The sequence below is a fragment of the Helianthus annuus genome, chromosome 5 (genome assembly GCF_002127325.2).
Source record: "Helianthus annuus cultivar XRQ/B chromosome 5, HanXRQr2.0-SUNRISE, whole genome shotgun sequence".
NCBI classification, from domain to species: Eukaryota; Viridiplantae; Streptophyta; class Magnoliopsida; order Asterales; family Asteraceae; genus Helianthus; species Helianthus annuus.
In genome coordinates, this window is record NC_035437.2 from 12,056,463 (window position 1) to 12,072,832 (window position 16,370).

Here is a 16,370-nt window from a genome sequence, read left to right on the forward strand (position 1 = left end):
CCCTCCAACCCAACCAGGTCGACCAGAACCCGACCCGTTAACCTAAATGGGTTCGTGAGTTCAACCTGAAACTGACCGGAACCCATTTAGACTAAAACTAAACTCACGATTCATGTTAGGTTCGTGCCGGGTTTTCGGGACATGTTAAAAATTCACACCCCTACATAAATCAGCTACAAGTATGACACACATAGAACCAACCATCTTCTTAGGTGAGAATTAAAACATCAAAAACCTACATATTTGTAATAACATGCAGCTCAAAATACTAATCAACCAATACAAGTTACAAGTGAAGCGAGAGTTAGTATGTAAGTATTTGAAAGAGAAATATAACTTTGTAAACGTATTTCAAAGCAAAAATAATAAATAAATATTTATCAATAGGGCTAAATAGACATTAAGAGCAATTCAATCAGAAAACCTCAAATTAAGAATACATGTTCTGCTTCTTGGCCAACGGAGGATCATTGTCCTTTTTCTTCTGGGGCACCAGCAAACAAATTCTTTACATAAATCAACACCAGTCTTAAACTCAGCCAAGTATCCAAAGTAATCACCCTTCATCTTCAAGTAAAAGATCTTTGCCTCTGAAGATGATGCAGATGGAACCAAATGTGAGCCCAGAAGACCCAAAATACCATCACAAATTTTGCTTAGTTCGGTCTCAATTGTCGCCCTATAATCCTTAAATAGCTTTACATGATCTTCATTCCAACGGCTCTCTTCCTTCCGATAGAAGATATGACCTCCATGATGCCCTCCTGGCTCCGTTCACGTTCTTGTAAGCCACAGAAAGAAGATTCCTTTCCTCCACAGTCAACTCCTCGGAGTCAACGATCTTCTCCATAAACTCAACCATTTCTTTGTATCGTTCGGCCTGCTCTGCCAGCTTGGCCATGTACACATTGTCCTCACATGAAGCTTCGGTTGATCGTAACGACAACAAGTTATTCCAAAAGCTCCTTGATTTCTGTGGGATCTGCATTCAGAAACATATCACATGTGCATAAAAAGATAGTCATAAATGATTCTTAAGTGAAACAAATTACACAATTACCATCAGAAGCCGGAGATAACCCGTCGTACGATAGAACCGTCAATTCATGATTTACACCATCTATCATAATCGTACCAGCCGGTAAAGGAGCCTCACTTCAATCCAAAGTTCAACCACAACAAAACTTATTATTCATCTAAACATCAAATTTATACACCAACATTATACACCTTCTTACCCAATTTTCGGCTCGACTTCCTTAACCACATTCCCTTTAGCCGCGGCGAGCTTCTTCAACTCATCAGAACCAACATTATACACCTTCTTACCCCCTGCTCACCTGCTGTTCGTAGAACACCGTCAACCAACATGTATTCTGCTCTGGGTACTTCGTACCCCAGCTCAAACATTAAACCCTAACTTCAAAAGCTCCCTGCACAAACCATCTGTCATTTAACAGTTCTGAAAATCAAGTGTAAAAACCATCAGTCATTTAACAGTTCTCAAAAAAAAGAAAGGGGAAACGAAAATCATAACATACTTGAAGATTAAACCAGAAATCTGAGATTTTAAAATGGATGCTTGATTCCCTTATGAAATTAGAACGTGGATGGATGCGAGATGAACTGCAGACACAAGATAATAGGGATTAAGGTTCTAGTTCGACAGAAATGACTACCAAATCCTAAACAACAAAATCCGAAAATTTTAACTTACTTGAAAGGCAGATCTGAGATAGAAACGTGGATGATTGATTCTGTGATGGTAACAAAACAAACGTGGATTATTGATTCGGTTAGGGTTTCTTCTAATCTGTGTGCTTCTAGTTCTTCGCGTGCGGGGGAAGAGACCGGATGGGGAATATTGGAGATGTGGAGGAGGCTAGGGTTTGAGAGAATAGTGGGTTTGAATTTTGGAAAGGGGAGAGAAGTAGGTTTTGTTCGGGATTTGAAAAGTTGGGGGCTTTTGAAATTTGAAAGCCCGCCCAAGTTATTTCAGGGTTTTGAAAGCCCGCCCAAGTTATTTTAGGGGGTGTTGAAAGATTCAACATTCATGCATTGAGCAATTGTACAATGTGCTTGAAATGTTTGTACAATGGCAAATGACCATTCTTGCCCTTCCTATATACTTATTAAAGTAGTATAGATATATAGAGGACAAGGATCCGTTAGGAACCACCCTTTATTGCGAGAACCGCGAGAACCAATGTGAACACAACTAAAAATACCTAAAAATAGCTAAAAAACACACAATTTTTTTAATATTTTTTATAAAAAAAATCGCTACTTTTAGTAGCCAAAAAAAAATTTTTAATTTTTTTTGGCTACTAAAAGTAGCGATTTTAACCTAAAAAAGATTAAAAAAAATTCATGTGTTTTTTTTTTTTTTGATTTTTTTAGTTTTTTTTTTTTTTTGATTTTTTTAGGTTTTTTGGGGGTTCAGTTTTTAGCATTTTAGCTTGGGAGGGGAGGGGGTGGGGGGTTTAGGTTTTTGGGGGGTGGGGGAGGGGGTGTAGGTTTTTTTTTAGGGTGGGGGGGGGGGTGGGGGTTAGCTTTTGTTTAGGTTTTTTTGGGGTTTAGTTTTTAGCATTTAGCTTGGAGGGGTTAGGTTTTTTTTTTTTTTTTGGGGGGGGGGGGGGGTTAGCTTTTTTTAGCTATTTTAAGTTGTGTTCACATTGGTTCTCGCAATAAAGGTGGTTCTCACATAAACTTTACCCTATATATTTATAGGTAGAGGATCTTGTACCTTAATCTAAAAGTGTGAGAAGGGTGAGAAATATTGTGGTGATGACGTGTGTCCTCAATCTAAATTAATTCAAAAGAGTAAACAAGTAATTTTCTTATTGATTTAATTAATTGATAACCTTCCATAACCGACACCCTTAATTATAGAAATACGAATTAAGAATTAATCTACAAATTTGTGTCATCTCGTTCAGAACTGTATAGTGTTGTATTTTTTTATATAGTGTTATATTGTGTTACATAGTGTTATATAATGTTTTTTGGTGTTATATAGTGTTATATGGTGTTATATGGTATTATATGTTGTTATATAGTGTTATTTAACTATATAGTGTTATAGTGTTATATTTTTCTGATAGCATGTCTATGATTGATGTATAGTGTTATATATTGTTATATAGTGTTATATGGTGTTATATGGTGTTACATAGTGTTATACGGTGTTATATAGTGTTATATGATGGATGTATAGTGTTATATATTTCTTGTAGCAGTTACATATTTCTGGATTTTTATGAATGTCCGAATTGTAAAATAAGTTTAAAATTGAATCGCTAGATTTTAGGAGTGAATCGCTAGAATTTAGGAGAGGTTACCTAATTTGAAACATATAGAAAGACACTATTACCCTTCGTTCATTATAGTCTCTTATTAGTGGCTTTGATAGAGTTTTTTAGTTTTCTCATTAATGTGAGGTTTCTCATGATCCATCTACCCCATATATATATATGAGAGGGATCCGTTAGGAACCACCCTTTATTGCGAGAACCGCGAGAACCAATGTGAACATAACTAAAAACACCTAAAAATAGTTAAAAAGCACACAAAAAAATTTTTAATTTTTTTACAAAAAAATCGCTATTTTTAGTAGCCAAAAAATTTTTTTAATTTTTTTAATCTTTGTTTTGGCTACTAAAAGTAGCGATTTTAATGTAAAAAATATTAAAAAAAAAGTTTATGTGTTTTTTTGATTTTTTAAGAATTTTTTTTTATTTTTTTAGGTTTTTGGAGGTTTATTTTTAGCATTTTAGCTTGGGGGTTGGGGGGGGGGGTAGGTTTTTGGGGGATGGGGTTTAGTTTTTTTTTTTTTTTTTTTTTGGGGGGGGGGGGGGGGTTAAGTTTTTTTAGCTATTTTAGGTTGTGTTCACATAGATTCTCGCGGTTCTCACAATAAAGGTAGTTCTCACATGAACCATACCCTATATATATATATATATATATAAGGTTAGGTTAGGTTAACGTACAAATGCCCTTATCGTATATTACGTACGCTACAATCTCAGCCGTCCGATCATCTTCCCGCATTGAATTCGCATGTTGTTTTTTTGTAACAATTTCGCATGTTGGGTTTTTAACATGCGATTTCATCAAAATTACCACATGCGAAATTGTTAAAAAAACAACATGCTATTTCATCAAAATTATCACATGCGAAATTGGTACAAAAAAGAACATGCGAATTCATCAAAAATTATCACATGCGAAATTGTTATAAAAAACATGTTATTTCATCAAAATTATAACATGCGAAATTGGTACAAAAAAAAACAACATGCGAATTCATCAAAAATTATCACATGCGAAATTGTTATAAAAAAACAACATGCGATTTTAAAATGCGGGAAGATGATCTGACGGCTGAGATTGTAGCGTACATAATGTACGATAAGGGCATTTGTACAGAACACTTTACCTACATATATATATATATATATATATATATATATATATATATATATATATATATATATATATATATATATATATATAGGGAGGAGCTCATGCGAGAACCACCCTTATTGTGAGAACCTTGAGAACCAATGTGAACACAACCTAAAATAGCTAAAAAACCTAAAAAAAACCTAAAAAAACCTAACCCCCAACCCCCCCCCCCAAAAACCTAAACCCCCCACCCCCCCCCCCACCCAAAAAAAACCTAACCCCCCCCCCCCAAAACCTAACCCCCCCCCAAGCTAAAAAAACCTAAAAAAACCTAAAAAAAACCTAACCCCCACCCCCCCCCCAAAAAACCTAAACCCCCCCCCAAAAAAAAAAAACCTAACCCCCCCCCCCCCAAGCTAAAAAAAACCTAAAAAAACCTAAAAAAAACTAAAAAAAACCTAACCCCCACCCCCCCCCCCCAAAAAACCTAAACCCCCCTCCCCCACCCCCCAAAAACCTAACCCCCCCCCCACCCAAGCTAAAATGCTAAAAACTAAACCCCAAAAAACCTAAAAAAATCTAAAAAAATCTAAAAAAATCTAAAAAAATCAAAAAAAAAATCTAAAAAATTTTTTTTGATTTTTTTAATATTTTTTAGGTTAAAATCGCTACTTTTCGAAGCAAAAAAAAATTTTTTTTTTTTTTAAAAAAAAATTAAAAAAAAATTTTTTTTTTTTTTGATTCGAAAAGTAGCGATTTTAACCTAAAAAAAATCAAAAAAAAAATTTTTATGTGATTTTTAGCTATTTTTAGGCATTTTTGGTGTGTTCACATTGGTTCTCGCGGTTCTCACAATAAGAGGTGGTTCTCGCATGATCTTCTCCCTATATATATATATATATATATATATATATATATATATATATATATATATATATATATATATATATATATATATATATATATATATATATAGGAGAAGGTTCATTTGAGAAGAAAATTTTATTGAGAAGAAAAAGAATAAAATGGTACAATTGTAAAACATTAAATTGTTTTTTTCTCATCTTATTTATTATTATGTTTGACTAATTAATTAGTCATTAAGACTATAATCCTCAACACTAAATATTTTTGCCTACATACATCAAAAGTTATCCTACACATTTCGAAATTTATCCTACACAACTCGTAATTTATCCTACACGCCTTGTATTTATCCTACACTATAAATGAATTTTTATTTTTATTTTTTGTGAAAAATATATATCTTAAAAATAAGTTACACATTTAATATAGTTAGTTATTAAAGATGAAACTACCAATTAATGATATATGTAAGTTTACTAATATACCCTTATAGTTACATTAACTACAAATATTAAATGAAGTCTAATGAAGCATTCCTATTGGTTGAAATTTCTTCTTTTTTCTTCTTACAAAGAATTTCTTCTCATTTGAACCCTCCACTATATATATATATATATATATATATATATATATATATAGGGTAAGGTTCATGCGAGAACGACCCTTATTGCGAGAACCGCGAGAACCAATGTGAACACAAAATAAAATCTAAAAAAAATAAAAAAAAGCACTCAAAAAATTTTTTTTATTTTTTTTAATATTTTTTAACAAAAAATCGCTATATTTCGTTCCATAAAAAAAAAAAAAAAAAAACTTTTTTTTTCGAGTAACAGTTATCCATGCACATGTGCATATGTATCATTACTTCAACAAATTCGGTAATACATTATCAGGAATAGACAATTGCACTTTAATTTACAATACCATTAGTAATACACTACTTTTTACATTACCAATATTCAAAATGCACATGTGCATAATTAGGTATAACCATGATATAACGTGTTTTGATACAAAAAGTTTGTGATTTTGAATGGAGAAGTAGACCCATATACATGTTTTTTGAATGGTATTGTATTATGGATGGTAGGAGGTAATGGTATTGTATTATGGATGGTAGGAGGTAATGGTAGTGTATTATGGATGGTATGATAGATGAAAGGGAAAGTGTATTCAAAGTGGTGTACCAAAACACCTTATTTCATGTTGATACATATAATGCACATGTGCATTTCTAATATTGGTAATGTAAAAAGTAGTGTATTACATATGGTAGTGTAAATGAAAGTGCAATTGTCTAATATATGTAATGAATTATGGAATTTGTCAAAGAAATGACAGAAATGCACATGTGCATGCTTGTGTATTATGGATGGAATGATAGATGAAAGAGAAAGTAGTGTACCAAAACACCTTATTTCCTGTTGATACATATAGATGCACATGTGCATTTCTAACATTGGTAATGTAAAAGATAGTGTATTACACGTAGTAGTGTAAATGAAAGTGCAATTGACTATTATTTGTAATGAATTACGGAATTTGACAAAGAAACGACACATATGCACATGTGTATGGATAACTGTTACTCGAATTTTTTTTTTTTTTTTGAAATTTTTTTTTATTTTTTTATTAACAAAATATAGCGATTTTTTCAAAAAAAATAAAAAAAAATTTTTTTGGGTGTTTTTTAGATTTTTTTAGGAATTACTGTTTGTGTTCACACTGGTTCTCGCGGTTCTCGCAATAAGGGGTGGTTCCTAACGGATCTGTGTCCTATATATATATATATATAGGTAGAGAATCCTGTAAAAAGTGCTCAAAGTGTGAGAAGTGTATTATAACACTATATATAATACTATATAACACCATATAAACACCGTATAACAATATGTAACACCATATAATACCATATAACACTATGTAACACTATATAACATTATATAACAAATATAACACTATAATTTGTCTGATAGCATGTCTATGATAGATGTATAGTGTTATATTTGTTATATAATGTTATATAGTGTTACATAGTATTATATGGTGTTACATATTATATTGTTATACGGTGTTTATATGGTGTTATATAGTATTATATATAATGTTATAATACACTTCTCACACTTTAGGCCCTTTTTACACTATCCTTACCCTATATATATATATATATATATATATATATGGGGCCGCTAGAATGAAAACCACCTCGAGTTGTAAGAACCGCGAGAACTACACCCCACGGGTGGGCGTTCACCATGATTTTTTTTTACAACTAGATGTGTGTATTATAAACACAGCCGTAAAAAAAAATTTAAACGTCGCGGCCGAGGGGGTAGTTTTTTACACCACAAGTTTGGTGTTTTTAATTTTTTTTCTTTTTTCTTTTTTTTTTTCACCAAACTTGTGGTGTAAAAAACTACCCCCTCGGCCGCGGCGTTTAAATTTTTTTTTACGGCTGTGTTTATAATACACACATCTAGTTGTAAAAACAAATCATGGTGAACGCCCACCCGTGGGGTGTAGTTCTCACGGTTCTTACAACTCGGGGTGGTTTTCATTCTAGCGGCTCCCTATATATATATATATATATATATATATATATATATATATATATATATATATATATATATATATATATATAGTGAAGAGTTCAAATGAGAAGAATTTTTTTGTAAGAAGAAAAAAGAAGAAGTTTCAACCAATAAGAATGATTCATTTTACTTCATTTAATATTTGCATTTAATTTTAATATAAGGGTATATTGGTAAACTTACATAAATCATTAATTTGTATTCTTACCCTTTAATGACTAACTAAATTAAATTTGTAACTCATTTTCAAAATGTATACTTTTTCCAAATTAAAAAAAACAAATTAATTTAAAGTGTAGAATAAATTATTAGTTGTGTAGGATAAATTACGAGTTGTGTAGGATATATTTCGAGGTGTGTAGGATTAATTTCGACTGTGTAGGATAAAATTTTATAATATGTAGGGTATATGTAGGAAAATTTTGATATGTGTAGGTTTTGTAGATTATATGTAGGATACTTAATGATTAGTTGACTAATTAATTAAAGAGAGAAAAATTAATAATATGAGTTATAAATGAAATAGTATTTTACTAATGTGCCCTTTCTTCTTTTTCTTCTCACATTAAATTTCTTCTCAAATGAACCTTCCCCTATATATATATATATATATATATATATATATAGGGAGAAGATCATGCGAGAACCACCTCTTATTGTGAGAACCGCGAGAACCAATGTGAACACACCAAAAATGCCTAAAAATAGCTAAAAATCACATAAAAAAATTTTTTTTGATTTTTTTAATATTTTTTAGGTTAAAATCGCTACTTTTCGAATCAAAAAAAAAATTTTTTTTTTTTTTTGCTTCGAAAAGTAGCGATTTTAACCTAAAAAATATTAAAAAAATCAAAAAAAATTTTTTAGATTTTTTTTTTGATTTTTTTAGATTTTTTTAGATTTTTTTTAGATTTTTTTAGGTTTTTTGGGGTTTAGTTTTTAGCATTTTAGCTTGGGTGGGGGGGGGTTAGGTTTTTGGGGGGTGGGGGAGGGGGGGGTGGGGGTTAGGTTTTTTTAGTTTTTTTTAGGTTTTTTTAGGTTTTTTTTAGCTTGGGGGGGGGGGGGGGGGGGGTTTAGGTTTTTTTTGGGGGGGGGGGGGGGTTAGGTTTTGGGGGGGGGTTAGGTTTTTTTTGGGTGGGGGGGGGGGGTGGGGGGTTTAGGTTTTTGGGGGGGGGGGGGTTGGGGGTTAGGTTTTTTTAGGTTTTTTAGCTATTTTAGGTTGTGTTCACATTGGTTCTCAAGGTTCTCACAATAAGGGTGGTTCTCGCATGAGCTCCTCCCTATATATATATATATATATATATATATATATATATATATATATAATATCCACCCAATTTTGGTGGACCGGGGTTAATAGACCCTCTTAGGCCCCTCCTTTCCGCCCCACAGAAGATTGTTTTGATGTTGAAAATTCAATGAGAAATGTAAATTCAATAAACCAATATCTGACCCAAGTAATATAAAAAAGTATTGAGATTAACATACTCTTTTTATTATATAAGAAGTTATATCAAACTTTTTGTGACAAAACACACACCTTGAGCAAATTTTATTTCATGTTCAACCATTTTAGGTTTAAGAGAAAGAGTTGAACTTGATCTAATACCGAAAAGGTAGATTATTGAGAATATGAACACGAGATCAATTAATCAAATAACACAACTAGTCAACTAGTTCTGAACTAAAGTGTTGGCTTGTTAGATGAAAATTGTTTTCAGCAAACTCTTCTTGGCCGTCCATCGTCCATGAAGTGCTCAGACAACTGTCCCATGTTAATGAAGGTGCTATTTCACTATAAGGGTCAAAAAACGGCTTCATGTTATCATCTTCTAATAACCCTAAATCATTCCATATATCATCCATCCAGTAATAGCCATCACTTGAATCGCTAACCCTAGTAGTACCACTCTTGAAATGGTTATTGTTTTTCCCTTTCATGTTGGTTAGCTTTTGATCAACTCCCCCAGTGTCGTAAAAGCTTCTTTCTTTCGTCTCAATCACCGGCATGGAAGCGACGGTAGTACATCTTGATGATGAGGAAGAGCACTGCGAGAGAGACGAAGACGAAGATGATGTCGTCGACCTTTTCTTTTCTTGAGCTATTTTCCTCAAATGAGTTCTCCAATAGTTCTTGATCTCATTATCTGTCCGTCCTGGTAATTTGCGTGCAATCTTAGACCACCTGAAAGAATTATAACATTAAAGTTGAACCAAAAAATCATACTTAATTAATTAATTAATTACTGAATTTGCTGGAGAATAGCAATTCGTTTCAATAGTTTTAGGTTTGAAAATATACTCTAGTTATCATGTATCGAATAGAATCAACTTAAGCTTTTGAGTGTAAGAGACTTATGGATAACTTTATAAGGTGATGATGATATAAGAGGAATATTAATTAAAACAAATGTAATAAAGAAAAAGCACTAATTTTGTAAATGATCCAAACATATTGTTGTACTTGTTGTTGAAAAGCACTAAGTGACATTAAAGGGGGCATAGTTTTTTTCTTTTTTTACTTTAAACAAGTACAATTCTATGAAAACTGTTCATTTTATAATCCAATCAATAAACAATTATGGTTTTGAGATTTGGGAAGATTTGTCGACCACATCAAGGAGGATTCTTTCCTTTGCATTTGTAATAGATCCAAACTCTCGTCTCCAAATTGGGCTAAATGGAAGGATTTCGATATTGTCAGTCTGATGTAATCGTTTTGTTCTCTTTTTTCGCGTTTTTTGTATCAGCTCCTTGCTGTCTCTTTATATATATATATAAAGTGTTTTGCCGTTCAAAAAAAAAAAAAAGTAAATGATCCATTAATACCTTAAGCCCTAAGAACTAGTAATGTTTATAAAGATCAAATATAATTGGTTTAAATAATATATGTTTGTGTAAAACAATGGCATATATCCATAATCAAAATTCAAACCTGTTGCCAAATTTAGAATGAAGTTCAAGAACAAGTCGCTCTTCATGGGGAGATAGCTTCCCTCTTTTCAGACCAGGATTTAGATAATTAACCCATCTCAGCCTGCAACTTTTTCCAGTTCTTTTCAAACCTGTAAATCAAAAAAATCCCACAAAAAGAAAAATAATCCCCAAAAAAGTATTTTGGGGGTTTACACAAGTAAAAACGTTAATACGTGATTAAAATTTTAACAATTTTCTTGTCAGAAAATAGCCTAAGGATCTATAGTTTTCGTTTTTTACTCCCGCCACCTTCAAACCTGAAACTTTGGCAATGAAGTCCCAACGGCGATCTCCGAACATATGAACATAAAATACCAACTGGAAATCTTCGTGTTCCGTCCATGGACCTTTTCGTGTTGTTTCATCTTCTTGCCCCATTCTCTCTCTCTCTCTCTCTCTCTAGAAGTTCAAGCTCTTGCAAGTGTGTTGTAAATTCGCTTTGGTGGAGGTTATTTATAGTGACGTTTGCCAATTCTTTTTGGGTGGAATGTGGAATTTTATGACAATGTTAATTTTCGAGGGCATATTCATCAGAAATGGAGTAATCTATATTTACATGTAGATCTTAAGTTATATAATAATCCATAATATAATAGTTAAAACGGTTCTTACGTATTACCAGTTTTTTTACGTCGTGTGTTGCGGCGAAACCGAGAAAATGATAATGTACAACAAGCGTGATTCGAAAATAAAGCATGTTGTCTATAAAGACAAACCATTAGAACGGTTTAGTTTATCATCGTACCGTTTTGTGATACCAAATAAATACTTTATTTTGAGTACAACTTCGTTTTTAAAAAAACCTATAACGGAATGTCGAGAGAAAAAATGAAGCACAACTACGCACTTAAGTTTTTAGAAAAAAAGTTATATACATAAGTTATTAAAGAATTATCAAATAAATTAATAAACTAATATATATTCTAAAAAATGAAAAGAGAATTATTAAAAAATAGAAAAGAAAATGTATGGTTTTAGAAAGAGAAAAAAAAATTAAAAATATGTTATTAAAAGCAAATATAATAACAAACTATTATAATATACTAAATAAAAAATAACAAAAAGCTATATATTATTATGAAAATAAAGTTACTATTTGTCGATCTTAGCTTAATATTTGAAACTTTTATGTTCAAATCGTTTTGATTATAATGATTTTGTTTGAACCATTCGAATTGCTTCCGTTACTTGCAACATGTTTACAATAATTTTGAGAGTAAACTGTCATATTGGTCCCTGAGGTTTGGTTACTTTTGCCACTTTAGTCCAAAACTCAACATTTTTGCATCTGGGTCCCTGTGGTTTCAGTTTTATTGCCATTTTGGTCCAAAAGTGAAATTAGGACATATTTATCTTATAAAATCCTGTTATTTTGTCCTTTCCCTCAGGGGCAAAATGGTCATTTCATTTTTAACTTATTTAAAGCTTTTATTAAAGGGACTTTTGTGTAAATAGGTTCAAGTTTTGGACCAAAATAAAAAAAATTATATGTTTTTAAACACACACCTGCAACACCCTGTATCTTCATCATAGCCTCACCACCAACACTACCACCACTGCCACCACAGCCTCATCACCACTACAAACATCACCACCTCAACCATCACCACTACTGCCTCACTACCGCCTCATCACAACCATCACCACCACCAGCATAGCCATCACCATCACCTGCACCCGACCACCACCACCCCCCTCTCTAGCGCTACTACTAGCCACCGCCGCACCACTATCAGCCACCACCGCCAACAAACTGAAATGAACCCTAATCCGACGGTGGTGGTTTCAGCAGTAGTGAAATTCAAATACTTGATATTCGACAAACATTTTCCTAATAATCATGTATGAAAGAAAACCAGAAATCATCATATGTGACAACCCGAGTTTTCAAAGTCTTTCTTCGATACGTTACTTATTTACAATCCTTCAACTTCACTTCGACGAAACACCCTTACCTGACGAAACACCTTATGCGATGAACAATAGATCTTCGTCGTCACCTCTGCTCGACAAACCATGGTTTTTCGTCATCACCTCCTGACGAAAAATACTTCTTTTGTCAAACACATAGTTCGCCGTATGGGCCGAAGCCCAAGTGTGGCCCAAATATGACTCAGTTATATTGTTTTGGTATTCGCAATTATACGTAAGGCGATAATCAACGAAACCCTAGCTCTCTCTTTCTCTCTACAAACTGACGGCAGTCACTTTCATTCGGCAATCCCTTTCAGTCGAAGCATTCCTTTCCTTCTAGCATATCTTCTACGAGTCCTTGGTGAGCATCCGTACCTATCATTATCGTTAGCAGTGTTCGTGATTACACGTGATTATGAGAATTGATAGAAATATTAGGGTTGTTTAGAATATTTGATTAATAACCACAGAATTGAAATTGTTATAATGCTAGTCGTTGGTTTGGGATTTATTGTGTGTATTAGAATCGGTAACATGATGGAACGATGAACTTGAATTGTGGCATGATTACTGACGAAGAGTTAAGTTTGTACATATGTGACTGGTATTGATTAGTATGAATAGAACAATGTTTTTATATGCATGATCTGATTGATTCGGTTCTTAGTGGCAAGAGTAGGGTTAAAGGTTGTTGATGATTGAGTTATGCGCTTTAAGCTAATGATGTAAACTAGTTGAGCATGAACAATAACTATAAAAACATAATGCTTAGTCTGGCTGATGGAAAGTCCATTGAAACCTCATATGTTGGTAGGGATGCAAGCTCGACCTTGTGGGACAAGTGTTCGACATTAACCTTCCTTCTGCTACCCTTGATAGTTTTGATGCAGTAGTTAGTGTGGATTGGTTACCTAGATATTGCGCAGATATACCCTGTGAGGAGAAAATTCTACGTATCCCTCCCCCTAATGGAGAATCGTCATCTGACCCAAAGTGTCAAAGTGGTGTAAAGGTTAGCATCATTTCAGCAATGAAAGGTTAGCATCATCGTCTGTCTACGGAAGGATTACCCCGCTATGTTAGCACACGTTACTGATGTTAAGGATCCACCAATTGTTCGTGACTTCTCCCTATGTGCTACCAGAAGAACTATCAAGTTTTCCTTCACATCGTCTGGTGGAATATCAGATCGGTATCATATCAAAAGCAGCCCTTACTGCTAGTACCCCTTTATCGTCTCACATCAGGAAAGGTGCAGGAACTGCCTAATCAACTTCAGGAATCCTGGACAGGGGTCTTAGCTGATTTAGCTCCTTGCTTTGGGGGAGCCCGAGCTCTACCTGTGAAAAGAAGGACGGGTCCTTTCATTCATGTATCGGCTACCGTAAACTCAGCAAGGTGCCAGTCAGGAATCACCACCCATTACCTCACAATTGACGACCTGCTCGGCCAGCTACAAGGGTCAAATCATCTACTCGGAAACCGACTTGAGATCGGGCAAGCATCAAATGGAAGTCCAGGAGGAGGATGTTCCCAAGACGGCATTCCAAACGCAGTACGGCTATTACAATTTTCTGTGTATGTCATTCAAGCCATTCCATACACCAGCAGCTTTATGGACCATGTGAATCGTATGTGTAAACCTCATCTCGTCAAACCATCAACCGTATTTATTGATGACGTTTGGAACCACTTCCAGGAGAAAGGAACACCATGATCGGCACCTGTATTTTGTCCTAGAGCTCCTAGGGGAGGAGCAACTCCATGCGAAGTCTACCTGAGTGTGACTTCAGGATTTGGGGGATACACTTTCTTGGTCGCATAGTCAAGAAGTGGGGATACATGTAGATCTCGCTAAAGATCCATTTCATTAGATATTGATCGGCACCAAATAGTCCATCGGGGATATAGTAATTTCTTGGTCCAGCTAGATACTATCGTAGATTCATCACAGGATTTTCGAGGATTTCGTAGCTTTAACCTCTTTAGCACAGCAGGGTGTTGTGTATTCGTGGGAGACAAACAGGAGAACGTCTTTTCAACATTTGAAACCACACACTACAATGCACTGAGCATCGTCTTTATCCGAGGGTACGGGTGATTTAGTGGTATACCATGATGGTTTGAATCAGAGTCCTAGTTACACGCCGATCCAACCCAAGAACATGATGGCTTATGTGGTGAATTAACAAGAAGAATTGCACGACTCACAACCTGGGGGTGGAAACCATGGCCTTGGATTTAAGTTGGAGGCATTACTTGGACGGTACCAAATGCACTACTTAGACCGATCACAAGGACCTTTCGTATACCGTTATTTTGAAAGAGCTAAAGCAGGTAATGACATCGCTGGATGGAACTTTTGAGTGATTACGACTGTGAAACCTGAACGTGCACGAGCCTTGAAGCTCACTATCGACTCTAACCTACCTGATCAGAGACCGACTCTGTTCAGACTGGAGAACTGAAGGAAGAGAATTTTCAAGATTGAACCCATGCGGGGCATGGAGAAGCAACCTTTGGCAGGTCGGACGATATTCGCTACCTTATGGAACGAATGTGGGTCTCACTATACGGCAACCGTAGGGAACTTGTGTTGAGCTAAGCGCGCCGGCCTCGATATTCTAGTCGTCTGGGTTTTGATGAGAGATATTAGGATCTATAAATCTTGTATTGGTGATCGGGCATGAAGGCCCACCTAGCAATGTATGTGAATGATGTTCGACTTATGCGAAAGTCAAGGAGGAATACCAGAAACCTTCTGGTTGTGTCAGCAACCAAAAACACCCGTATGGAAATGAGAATAGACTACTGTGGATTTGTCACTGGTTTACTTAAAACTCAGAACGGAACCGATATCACCTGGGTGATCGTTGATTGTCTCACGTAACCAGCACACTTTCTTGCAATCAAGGAAACTGACGAGTCTTCACAGCTTATGAATATTCCTCTGAGAGAGGCGGTTTTTATGCACGAGGTGCCAACTCCTGATACCTTTGATTTTGATCTATACCTGATTTATGTCAGGCAATACACAATACCCTTGGCTCACGCCTAGACATGCCATTACTTATCACTGTAGGACAACGGGACAGAGTAACGAATCATCCTGACACACGAAGACATGCTGTGAGTATGTGCGTGATTGACTTTAGTAAACATTTGGAAGGACACTTATCTTTGGGTGAGTTCTACTGCAGCCGTTACCGTTTTAGTATGCATACAACTCTGTTTGAGGCATTGCATGGACGATAATGCCAACCTCCTTGTTGGACTGAGGTGGATGACAACCTAATCACGGGTCCAGGACTTGCACTCGAAACTCTTGGGAAGATTATTTAGATTGGAAATCGTGTGGCGACAACGCGTGATCGTCAGGAAAACCTGATAAATTAGGAAACATTGGGAGTTCGCTGCAGGCGAACATGTCATATTGGAAGTCTCACCCTAGGAGGGAGCGATACACTTTGGGAAGCGTGGCAAGCTTAACTTACGTTATGTTGGGCCATTCAAAGTCTTGGAATGGATTGGCAAAGTGGCGTACAAGCTCGAGTTACCTGCCGAGTTGGGTAACGTTCATGATGTTTTCCATGTTTCGCAACTAAAGAAGTG

General features: G+C 34.9%; 1 protein-coding gene and 1 pseudogene across 1 annotated transcript; both read right to left on the minus strand.

Moving 5' to 3' along the window:
- Positions 1-394: 394 nt before the first annotated feature.
- Positions 395-1,070, minus strand: LOC110939975 (annotated as a pseudogene).
- An 8,323-nt stretch (positions 1,071-9,393) lies between these two features.
- Positions 9,394-11,278, minus strand: LOC110939976 (transcription factor MYB59). Its single transcript, XM_022181540.2, has 3 exons — positions 11,102-11,278; positions 10,804-10,933; positions 9,394-10,053 (listed from the first exon to the last, which is right to left on the minus strand). Exons 1-3 carry the CDS (start codon positions 11,220-11,222, stop codon positions 9,534-9,536), a joined length of 771 nt encoding a protein of 256 aa, XP_022037232.1. The 5' UTR covers positions 11,223-11,278; the 3' UTR covers positions 9,394-9,533.
- Between the last annotated feature and the right edge of the window lie 5,092 nt (positions 11,279-16,370).

Excerpts from the sequence above, each read along its gene's own strand:
- LOC110939976 (XM_022181540.2), bottom strand. The coding sequence starts at position 11,222 with ATGGGGCAAGAAGATGAAACAACACGAAAAGGTCCATGGACGGAACAC. Across the intron at positions 10,934-11,101 it reads CTTCATTGCCAAAGTTTCAG|GTTTGAAAAGAACTGGAAAA; the intron begins GTTTGAAGGTGG and ends TTTGATTTACAG. Across the intron at positions 10,054-10,803 it reads CATTCTAAATTTGGCAACAG|GTGGTCTAAGATTGCACGCA; the intron begins GTTTGAATTTTG and ends TAATTCTTTCAG.